The sequence below is a fragment of the Silurus meridionalis genome, chromosome 3 (genome assembly GCF_014805685.1).
Source record: "Silurus meridionalis isolate SWU-2019-XX chromosome 3, ASM1480568v1, whole genome shotgun sequence".
NCBI lineage: Eukaryota > Metazoa > Chordata > Actinopteri > Siluriformes > Siluridae > Silurus > Silurus meridionalis.
Window position 1 is genome coordinate 536,408 of NC_060886.1, and position 12,209 is coordinate 548,616.

Sequence of the window (12,209 nt, forward strand, 5' to 3'; positions counted from 1 at the left end):
TGTGTGATTTTGGACACACCCACAGTGGATTTATGATTGATGTTCGTGAGCACTGTATAGTGAATAGGGTGTGTGTTTTGGGACACACCCACAGTGGATTTATGATTGATGTTCATGAGCACTGTATAGTGAATAGGGTGTGTGGTTTGGGACACACCCACAGTGGACTGACAATGGTGTTTATGTAGACTAAATAATGAATAGGGTGTGTGTGGTTTGGGACACACCCACAGTGGATTTATGATGGATGTTTATGAGCACTGTATAGTGAATAGGGTGTGTGGTTTGGGACACGCCCACAGTGGATTTATGATGGATGTTTATGAGCACTGTATAGTGAATAGGTGTGTGGTTTGGGACACGCCCACAGTGGATTTATGATGGATGTTTATGAGCACTGTATAGTGAATAGGGTGTGTGGTTTGGGACACGCCCACAGTGGATTTATGATGGATGTTTATGAGCACTGTATAGTGAATAGGGTGTGTGGTTTGGGACACACCCACAGTGGATTTATGATGGATGTTTATGAGCACTGTATAGTGAATAGGGTGTGTGGTTTGGGACACACCCACAGTGGATTTATGATGGATGTTCATGAGCAGTGTAAAGTGAATAGGGTTTGTGGTTTGGGACACACCCACAGTGGATTTATGTTGGATGTTCATGAGCACTGTATAGTGAATATGGTTTGTGGTTTGGGACACACCCACAGTGGATTTATGATGGATGTTCATGAGCAGTGTATAGTGAATAGGGTGTGTGGTTTGGGACACACCCACAGTGGATTTATGATGGATGTTTATGAGCACTGTATAGTGAATAGGGTGTGTGGTTTGGGACACACCCACAGTGGACTGACAATGGTGTTTATGTAGACTAAATAATGAATAGGGTGTGTGGTTTGGGACACACCCACAGTGGATTTATGATGGATGTTTATGAGCAGTGTATAGTGAATAGGGTGTGTGGTTTGGGACACGCCCACAGTGGATTTATGATGGATGTTCATGAGCACTGTATAGTGAATAGGGTGTGTGGTTTGGGACACGCCCACAGTGGATTTATGATGGATGTTCATGAGCACTGTATAGTGAATAGGGTGTGTGGTTTGGGACACGCCCACAGTGGATTTATGATGGATGTTTATGAGCACTGTATAGTAAATAGGGTGTGTGGTTTGGGACACACCCACAGTGGATTTATGTTGGATGTTCATGAGCACTGTATAGTGAATAGGTGTGTGGTTTGGGACACACCACAGTGGATTTATGATGGATGTTTATGAGCACTGTATAGTGAATAGGGTTTGTGGTTTGGGACACACCCACAGTGGATTATGATGGATGTTCATGAGCACTGTATAGTGAATAGGGTGTGTGGTTTGGGACACCCACAGTGGATTTATGATGGATGTTCATGAGCAGTGTATAGTGAATAGGGTGTGTGGTTTGGGACACCCACAGTGGATTTATGATGAATGTTTATGAGCACTGTATAGTGAATAGGGTGTGTGGTTTGGGACACGCCCACAGTGGATTTATGATGGATGTTTATGAGCACTGTATAGTAAATAGGGTGTGTGGTTTGGGACACGCCCACAGTGGATTTATGATGGATGTTCATGAGCAGTGTATAGTGAATAGGGTGTGTGGTTTGGGACACGCCCACAGTGGATTTATGATGGATGTTCATGAGCAGTGTAAAGTGAATAGGGTGTGTGGTTTGGGACACGCCCACAGTGGATTTATGATGGATGTTTATGAGCACTGTATAGTGAATAGGGTGTTTGGTTTGGGACACACCCACAGTGGATTTATGTTGGATGTTCATGAGCACTGTATAGTGAATAGGTGTGTGGTTTGGGACACACCCAGTGGATTTATGATGGATGTTTATGAGCACTGTATAGTGAATAGGGTGTTTGGTTTGGGACACACCCACAGTGGATTTATGATGGATGTTTATGAGCACTGTATAGTGAATAGGGTGTGTGTGGTTTGGGACACGCCCACAGTGGATTTATGATGGATGTTTATGAGCACTGTATAGTGAATAGGGTGTGTGGTTTGGGACACGCCCACAGTGGATTTATGATGGATGTTTATGAGCACTGTATAGTGAATAGGGTTTGTGGTTTGGGACACGCCCACAGTGGATTTATGATGGATGTTTATGAGCAGTGTATAGTGAATAGGGTGTGTTGGTTTGGGACACACCCACAGTGGATTTATGATGGATGTTTATGAGCACTGTATAGTGAATAGGGTGTGTGGTTTGGGACACACCCACAGTGGATTTATGTTGGATGTTCATGAGCACTGTATAGTGAATAGGGTTTGTGGTTTGGGACACACCCACAGTGGATTTATGATGGATGTTTATGAGCAGTGTATAGTGAATAGGGTGTGTGGTTTGGGACACACCCACAGTGGATTTATGATGGATGTTTATGAGCAGTGTATAGTGAATAGGGTGTGTGTGGTTTGGGACACGCCCACAGTGGATTTATGATGGATGTTTATGAGCACTGTATAGTGAATAGGGTGTGAATAGGATGGTATTTATAGGAATAATAAGTATAGTGAATACAGCTAAAATATGCCACAAATAAGTGTAATGAAACGAAAGTGGTCATTAGCCCCGCCCACTTTACAAACAAACAAATAAACTCCTTTTAAAATGAAAAATAAACAGAAACAAATTTAATAATAATTCCGATGTGGATTTATTGTTATTGGTACATTTTCTGAATTACTTTTTCCTCTGAAGAAAAGCAGATATTTATTTATTTATTTATTTATTTATTTATTTATTTATTTATTTATTTATTTATTTATTTGTGTATTTATCTATTTATTTATGTGATTCTGCGCCCGACTCTGGTTATCAGAAGTAAATTTTTATCAGTTTGTAAATTCCAGCTGAAGCCGGGGTGTGTGAGAGGAGTAGAGTGTATACACAGCAGGAAAGAGAACCTCACAGAACACGGATAAGTGAGTACAAAAGACAGATAAATGACATTCCAATAAAAATAAAGGGTTTGTTCATTTAAAAAAAACTGTCCTGATACTGAAACATCAGCAGAACTGGATCTCCACGCAGACAAAAGAAGAAACCCGTTTCATGAAGATATTTCGTGGGAATTTATAAACATCATTATAAAAGAATGTAAACTAAATATTTATTTGTATTATATTTTCAGATGTTTCTTTAGATCTTGTAGATCAGACAGATTACAGACTGGACTGTAGTGTGGTGTGTGTATATACAGCAGGAGAGGAGAGGAGATGGTGATGATGATGTGGGTGATGATTATGTGATGAGAATGATGGTGATGATGATTATGATGGTGATGATGGTGATGGTAATGGTGATTATGATGATGGTGATGATGGTGATGGTAATGGTGATTATGATGATGGTGATGGTAATGGTGATTATGATGGTTATGAGGATGATGGTGATTATGTTGATGATGGTGATGATGCTGATTATTATGGTGATGATGATGGTGATGGTAATGGTGATTATGATGATGATGGTGATGATGCTGATGATGATGGTGATGGTAATAGTGATTATGATGGTGATTATGGTAAAGGTGATGATGGTGATGGTGATGATGAAGATGATGGTAATGGTGATGATGATGATGGTGATGATGATGATGGTGATGGTGATGATGATGATGGTGATGGTGATGATGCTGAAGATGTTGGTGATGGTAATGTGATGATGATGGTGATTATGATGAAGATGGTGATGATGATGATGATGGTGATTGTAATGGTGATTATGATGGTGATGATGGTGATGGTGATTATGATGGCGATGATAGTGATGATGCTGATGATTATGGTAATGGTGATGATGGTGATGATAATGGTGATGTTGATGATGGTGATGATGATGGTGATGGACTATAATAGAGTTTGTATAAAGTTGTAAACTGAGGCGAGTTCAGTAGAAGATTTATTTCTAAATGTGCTTGTGAAATGTGGCGAATCAAACCTGAACCACTGAGGAGCTCTGAGTCTCTCTCTCTCTCTCTCTCTCTCTCTCTCTCTCTCTCTCACACACACACACACACACACACACACACACACACAAAAGATAGAGCGCGTGTCATTCTGTAGTAAATTCTCTGACTGCCCTCTAGTGGCCACAGTAGATCCTGCAGAAAAAAAAAGTAAAATTATTAGAAAATAACATTAGCGAATTGTATTAATAATAATAATAATAATAATAATAATAATAATAATAATATTTATTAATAATAATAATAATAATAATAATAAATAAAACCAGTGAGGTTTAATAAATCTATGATTATTAATATTATTGTTATCATTGTTGTTGCTTTTCTCATCAATAATCATGTGATATTTGATTATTTACATGCTAAAGGAAGAAACTGGATTATTTATAGCTGCTACAAAAGTGATAAAAGTGCAATAAAAATCAAACTAACAAACAACCAAGAAACAAAAATTACAAACAGAAAAGTCGATGTTAAATGCGGACAGTTGTTCAACTGATTGGAACCGGAAGTGTGTGTGTGTGTGTGTGTGTGTGTGTGTAGATGGTGCTGGTGGAGCAGCAGGGTCTCTGTCGCTGTGCATCATGGGAGAGGAGTTTATCAGGGAGTTGCTGACTCTGTGTTTACACCGGCTTACTTTAGAGCAAAACACACATTCTGAACTCGGTAAGGTTTTCATCATCCTCAACATCATCATCATCATCATCATCATCATCATCATCAACTCTCTGTTTAGTTTATAGCATTTAATGCGACGCCAAACACACAATTATTTATTAATATTATAAGGAACCCGGCGCTTGGTAATTAATAGCGCGTTGGGTCGTTGTGCGCATGCGCGGAACACATAATGGCCACTTTTATTAAAGCTGAGTGATGATTAATATTGTTTTTGCTCCCTGAACATCTCCACCTCCACCTCCACCCCTTCACCCCTCCACCTCTCCACCGAGACTTTATTCATCTCCGTGTTTCAGGTTTCATCCACATTTGTTGTTTTTGATTGATATTTTTTAACTTGCTTTTATTCTTTATTTTATTCTTCTTGTTTTTTATTTTTATTTATTAAATAATAATAAAAAGAAAATTAACCAAAAATACAATAAAAAAACGAGGTTTTTCTGTCTCTTATTTTGTAATAATTTTTTTTTTACATTTTCTTTTTTTCCAACTAAAAGCTCAAACTTTTTTTTTTTTTTTACTTTTTTTTTATTGACATTATTTCACATTCTTGTGCTTCTGTTTGCATTTGCGTTTCTCCTGCAGAGCTTATTGAGGTGGTGCGAAACTTCGAGGTGGTGAGGAAGAAATGGCTCCATGCAGAACTCGAGCTAAAGAAATACAAGGAGCTGCTGGTGAAATCGGACGTGGCCCGAGCCGCCCTGGAGGTGAAACTCAAACATGCTCGCAATCAGGTGGATGTGGAGATCAAGAAACGTTTTAAAGTCGAGGCGGATTATCAGTGCCTGGTACATCACCATCAGACGTGACTGTGTGTTTACACAGTTATTTACACAGTTATACGTGAACTCGACCCTGTGTGTGTTTCAGGAACGTCAGATGTTGATGATGACTGAAATTCTCGCTCAAGACAGCAAATCAAATGCCTGCCTCAATGAGGAACAGAGGAACATGCTGGCCAGCTTCCATCACCGAGGAGCTAACATCACACAGCACAGAGGCAAACGGTGTACACACACACACACACTCTGATAATGATATTGATAATGATAATGAACTTGATTGTAATATGGGTAGGGAAAAGGCAGGTCTTTATCTCAGGAACTCAGCCAAGTTCTTACCACAGAAACTTCAGGAGCATTTCAGTGTGTTTCATTCAGGACACATGCCAGAAATGTGGGAACCTTAAAGTAGGTACTTTTCAGGTACTTAATAACATTAGCTGAAACTGGCTCAAGCCCCTCTGGTTACACTCAGGTCCCATGAGATCAAAGAACCAAGATGTGCAGAAACTGTCCAGGGTTCTCTATAGTGTTCCTTTATCCTGGTGCTGAATGTCCACCATCACCACCATCCTTTCATCAAGACCACATTGTCAGTCCAAGGCCAGGACTTGCCACGGTCAAGTTTCAGTAAAAATCAAAGACCATGTCTCGAAGGATTGAGAAGCATGTGCCCTACTTAGTTGCAGATATACTTCTGCTGGAAAACTTTCAGACAGTGCAGCATTCTCCTTGCATCTCATTTCCCAGCCCTTCTTATTACATTATTTCAGTCATACAGTATGTGAGGAGCACTTGAACACTTTTATCTCTTTTCAGGTCAGTAGGACCAAATAAAAGCCAACTGTATCAGTCAAAGTGAACTGTTCTTTTGAGTAGAGCTGAAAGAAGAAACATCAAATTAAGTTCTCCTTTTATGTTTTTGTAAATGGTAAAAGTCCATAAACTAAAATCCCTAAGGAACCCCATGCAGAAGCATCACTCTGGTTCTATAGTCCCATTCTTTAGTAACTTTATGAGCTTGAGTGTGTTAAGACATATAGAGATACATGCTCTGTGGTGGCCTGATATGTTAGACCTTCTGGTTAAACTTTGGTCATATCAGTCATAGCCATCTTTATTCAAGGTGATCTTGTAGATGTGGTAGGTGTGGTTCCTGCTTTCACACAATTAAATCCTGATCTACAAAAGCACCTTCACATACTAAATGGGTTGTCCCTCTGTAGATCATTATTTTGCAAGATCTTGCTGTTATACGAACCATCCACTCCTCAGCATTCCCTTTGCAGGAACATTTCCTGATCTTCAGGAAGTTTGTCCATTTCAAGAGTTTGGATACATTCCACCAAGGCTACCTTTTCAGCAGCTCTGGATCTCTAATAAAGAAGTTTCAGAAGATTGGGAGTTTCACTTTTCTATTAATTCATGAATTAGCCATAGTATGTTTCTGGCTCTGTTCAGAATGTGCCTAATGGTGTTAGTTGGACCATCTAATTTTACTGCAGGGGCAAGACCAGGTAACCTCTAAGCAGCTTCTGGACTCCTGTATGGTGTATGCCATCACCATGACATACAGACCTGCTGGATGTCTGGTTCTTGTCTAGACTCAGGGTTTTCTCCTCATGGTAATTATTTTGAGGTGCAGCATTGCAGGACGTATCTTCTGCCATGAGCCTTTTTCAGATTATATGAGGGTAGAATCCCAGGGATTTTCTGTGCCTTTGAGTCCTATCATAAATGGTTGCCATAGATTATTTATATAATCTTCATCTTCCCAGAGGTGGAAAATAGCAAAATTTTTCCATCTATTAAAATGCTTTGAACCTTTAAACATCAGGGTTTTGGGTTATTTGAGGTCAGTTTGGCAAAAAGGTTCTGAAAAGAGGTAATGCTGAGGTATGATTCATTTATATTAATGCCAACTGAGAAGCTGAGGGTCAAGGGCCTTGTTTAAGGGCCCATCCCTGGCACCTTGGTGATTAAAACCGATTAGAACTCCAAAGTTTTATTTCATTGTGAATCTCTGCAATGGTGTCAAAAACAGCAAGCCAGATCTTCATCTTCAGGAAGAGGGCAAAGTCTGGGAGTAGGATGGGTGCGGAAGTGAGGTTATATTGTTTTCAGCGATCATGTCTTATGGCACACTGACTTATAAAGTCCGGTGCTCCCTGTGACTGTGTGTGCAGCTCTGTGCTGCCATCTGTTGGTGTGTTGCAAAACTACTCTTGATACTTTTTGATATACGTATATTTAATCGATTTAATACTTCCAGAAGTTTCTCATGCATCCGTTTTTTGACAGGTTATCAGTCATCGATGAGTCTTCCTTCCTGTCTCATTCTGACATCAGCTACGACAGGACTGATGATGACCTGGTAGGTTCCAGTAACTAAAAAACATTTTAAGGATGTGCCTTAAAAGTGTCAACATGTTAGTTTTTGGTTTGCAGGATTTGGACACTGTGGCTGTGAAGCCCCTGAAGTCAAGACCTCGGGAGAAAAGAGTGAGCATCTTTTCTTTTTTTCAGTCTGTTTACACATAATGATATTTGGAGAGAAATGCTTTACTTTTTTTTGCTGAAACGCTTTCAGCGTTCCTCGATGGGGCCGATGGTTGGACTTCCGATACACAAACGTGGGCGAATCAGTGGACGTTCTGGAGATCTGCTCAGTGTGAGACCTTCGGAGAAGGTTCATGGGTTTGCTTCACTTTTTGAGTTTGATTCACGAGAGAATTCTAAATGAATGGAGAGACATGCTGTGTGTGAATAGGAAGTGGAGGCGACGGTGGTTACTGCGTCAGTCAGTACACCTGACAGTGGTGGTCAGATCCACATGGTGATTGATATCACTCAGGAAACTCCAGAGCCAATCAGAACCCGAGCTGATCTCCTTCCTTCTGTGAGCGGTGAGACACGTTTTCGTCACCGCCAATGATGATCATCATTTTGAATAACCAGAGGCATCGTATAAAAGGATGGAGAGAGGAAGAACCTCAACAAATACCCTCTAAAACATAGTGGTCTTGTGTCTTCAGAAAGAAACCAATATCAACTTTACACAATTAAATAAGTGTGCTTGTGTGTGTTACAGAGCAGACATCAGTGTGGGTTCACTCTGAAATCACAGAGGTTGACATGATGGATGAAACAAGCGCAGAACCCACAGTTCCTCCTTCTTTCAATCCCGTTGTGGATGCTAACATCCAGAGCGCTAGCAACCAGAATGCTAACATGCAAAGCGCTAACTTCCAGAACGCTAACGTTCAGCATAATACTGTCCAGCACGTCTTCCTGCCCAAAACTGTAAGATTGTCCAGCAAGTCTTTTTGCCCAATCTCTGCCCCCTGTCTATTCCTCTCTGCCCAAACTCTGCCCCCTCTCTATTCCGCTCTGCCCAATCTCTGCCCCTGTCTATTCCTCTCTGCCCAATCTCTGCCCCCTGTCTATTCCTCTCTGCCCAATCTCTGCCCCTGTCTATTCCTCTCTGCCCAATCCCTGCCCCTGTCTATTCCTCTCTGCAATCCCTGCCCCTGTCTATTCCTCTCTGCCCAATCCCTGCCCCTGTCTATTCCTCTCTGCCCAATCCCTGCCCCTGTCTATTCCTCTCTGCCCAATCCCTGCCCCTTGTCTATTCCTCTCTGCCCAATCCCTGCCCCTGTCTATTCCTCTGCCCAATCCCTGCCCCTGTCTATTCCTCTCTGCCCAATCCCTGCCCCTGTCTATTCCTCTCTGCCCAATCCCTGCCCCTGTCTATTCCTCTCTGCCAAATCTCTGACCCCTGTCTATTCCTCTCTGCCCAATCCCTGCCCCTGTCTATTCCTCTCTGCCCAATCCCTGCCCCTGTCTATTCCTCTCTGCCCAATCTCTGCCCCTGTCTATTCCTCTCTGCCCAATCTCTGACCCCTGTCTATTCCTCTCTGCCCAATCCCTGACCCCTGTCTATTCCTCTCTGCCCAATCCCTGACCCCTGTCTATTCCTCTCTGCCCAATCTCTGCCCCTGTCTTTTCCTTACTGCCCAACCTCTGCCCACTGTCTATTCCTCTGCCCAATCTCTGACCCCTGTCTATTCCTCTCTGCCCAATCTTTGACCCCTGTCTATTCCTCTCTGCCCAATCTTTGACCCCTGTCTATTCCTCTCTGCCCGATCCCTGACCCCTGTCTATTCCTCTCTGCCCGATCCCTGCCCCTGTCTATTCCTCTCTGCCCCTGTCTATTCCTCTCTGCCCGATCCCTGCCCCTGTCTATTCCTCTCTGCCCCTGTCTATTCCTCTGGACCCCTTTTCTTTGTTCCTTTTTTACTTTTCCCCATCCATTGTCTCTGCTATCTATCTATCTACTACTTATTGTTTCTTCTCGCTCCTATTTTAATTCCTCCCTGATCCTTATTTATTCCTCCCTCTCCCTTCTTTCTGCCTTTCTTTATTCCTCCCTGTTCCCTTCTTTCTACTCCTTCTTAGTTCCTCCCTGCCTCGTCTCTGACCCTCTCTGTTCCTTATGCAGGTGATCCGTCCTGAGACCTGCACTCCGTGTAAGAAGAGAATCCGTTTTGGGAAAGTCGCAGTGAAGTGCAGGGACTGCCGTGTGATCGCTCATCCTGAGTGTAAACACATGTGTGTGGACAAATGTTCTCCTCACACTCAGGGAACGGTTCAGTCTAATCAGGTAACACACACAATATTACAAACACAAAATAGAACAAATGCAAAGACATTTTGCTTTAAACATACATGGTTGGTAGACAGATGGAAGTAGGAAGGAAAAGGTGATTGATGGGTGGTTGTATGGAAGGATGGGGAATGAAGGGCAGATAAGAGCTGAATAATTAGGAAGAATCTGACGCTCCTACATGGTTAAAGTGTATTTGGGTTTCATCATGGGTGATCTGCTGTGTATCCTCATGTCAAGATCTTGTAATCTTCCAGGACCACTCTGTAATCACTTGTGTTAAAAAGATTTCCTGAATCCTGAAGATGGATGGATGGAGGAGTGGGTGGTTGGGTGGGACATGGGTGGTTGGGAAATGACTAGATAAATGGATGGATGGATGGATGGATAGATGGATGGATGGATGGATGGATAGTGGAGATAAATAAACAGATATATATAGGATAGAGGGTGTATAAATAAATGGAAGTATGATAGATGGCCAGATGGACAGAAGATTGATAAATAGATGACTGGACAATCTCATTCTATCTCTCTCTTGTTTAGATGATCCCAGCATTCTCTTAGGTTCCTCATGTATGTGTAATTTTCCTCTGTAGGACACATTGGAGGGTTTTTGTCCCTCGACTCCACCACGGGTTCCAGCGCTGATCATTCAGTGTGTTAAAGAAATCGAGCGCCGTGGCCTTGAGGAGGTAAACATCTGCTTTATTGATCAGAGCACTGAGGATTCTCCTTCTCCTTCGCTTTACTTCTACTGTTTTCCTTTCCTTGTCCTCCTTTTCTTTCCTTTTCTTTTCTTTTCTTTTCTTTTCTTATTCACTTTTTTCCTGTTCTTATTATTAGGTCTCATCTCCTTCTCTTTTTCTTACCTCTTCTATTCCTCACTAGACACGTTTACATGTAGAGTAAAGCGAGGAGTGTGTGTGTGTGAGTGTGTGTGTAGAAGGGACTGTACCGTGTACCTGGAGGAGAGCGAGTGTTGTGTATTTAGTGTGTGTGTGTGTGTGTTTGTAGAAGGGACTGTATCGTGTACCTGGAGGAGAGCGGGCAGTGAAGGAGTTAAGGGAACGCTTCCTCAGTGCTAAACCTCTCCTGCTGCACAGAGTGGATGATGTTCATGTGGTTTGTGGCCTCCTGAAGGACTTCCTGAGGAAACTCAGAGAGCCACTTGTCACCTTCAAACTCCACAAAACCTTCATGGAGGCAGCAGGTAACATCTCAACACATGCGTACACACACACACCTGCTTTTTTCAGAACTGAAACTGATTTTAAAATATACATTTTACAGTGCCTTGCGAAAGTATTCGGCCCCCTTGAACTTTGCGACCTTTTGCCACATTTCAGGCTTCAAACATAAAGATATGAAACTGTAATTTTTTGTGAAGAATCAACAACAAGTGGGACACAATCATGAAGTGGAACGAAATTTATTGGATATTTCAAACTTTTTTAACAAATAAAAAATTGAAAAATTGTGCGTGCAAAATTATTCAGCCCCTTAAGTTAATACTTTGTAGCGCCACCTTTTGCTGCGATTACAGCTGTAAGTCGCTTGGGGTATGTCTCTATCAGTTTTGCACATCGAGAGACTGAAATTTTTGCCCATTCCTCCTTGCAAAACAGTTCGAGCTCAGTGAGGTTGGATGGAGAGCATTTGTGAACAGCAGTTTTCAGTTCTTTCCACAGATTCTCGATTGGATTCAGGTCTGGACTTTGACTTGGCCATTCTAACACCTGGATATGTTTATTTGTGAACCATTCCATTGTAGATTTTGCTTTATGTTTTGGATCATTGTCTTGTTGGAAGACAAATCTCCGTCCCAGTCTCAGGTCTTTTGCAGACTCCATCAGGTTTTCTTCCAGAATGGTCCTGTATTTGGCTCCATCCATCTTCCCATCAATTTTAACCATCTTCCCTGTCCCTGCTGAAGAAAAGCAGGCCCAAACCATGATGCTGCCACCACCATGTTTGACAGTGGGGATGGTGTGTTCAGGGTGATGAGCTGTGTTGCTTTTACGCCAAACATAACGTT

At 41.9% G+C, this 12,209-nt stretch overlaps 1 protein-coding gene across 4 annotated transcripts in view; it reads left to right on the forward strand.

Annotated features, from left to right (window-relative positions):
• Positions 1-4,552: 4,552 nt before the first annotated feature.
• The window catches only part of si:ch1073-416j23.1 (rac GTPase-activating protein 1), a 10,000-nt gene continuing 2,343 nt past the window's right edge, over positions 4,553-12,209 (forward strand). For 2 of the 4 annotated variants that reach the window (XM_046845356.1, XM_046845359.1), the window contains exons 1-11: positions 4,553-4,708; positions 5,309-5,511; positions 5,594-5,730; positions 7,807-7,879; positions 7,954-8,007; positions 8,096-8,194; positions 8,276-8,411; positions 8,597-8,808; positions 10,007-10,168; positions 10,771-10,866; positions 11,189-11,384. In XM_046845356.1, the coding sequence (XP_046701312.1) occupies positions 4,627-4,708; positions 5,309-5,511; positions 5,594-5,730; positions 7,807-7,879; positions 7,954-8,007; positions 8,096-8,194; positions 8,276-8,411; positions 8,597-8,808; positions 10,007-10,168; positions 10,771-10,866; positions 11,189-11,384 (1,450 nt within the window). In that variant the 5' untranslated portion in view covers positions 4,553-4,626. Of the gene's footprint in view, positions 4,709-4,807; positions 5,020-5,308; positions 5,512-5,593; positions 5,731-7,806; positions 7,880-7,953; positions 8,008-8,095; positions 8,195-8,275; positions 8,412-8,596; positions 8,809-10,006; positions 10,169-10,770; positions 10,867-11,188; positions 11,385-12,209 lie in introns of those variants that run through there. The other 2 variants (XM_046845358.1, XM_046845360.1) reach the window with 2 other exon arrangements.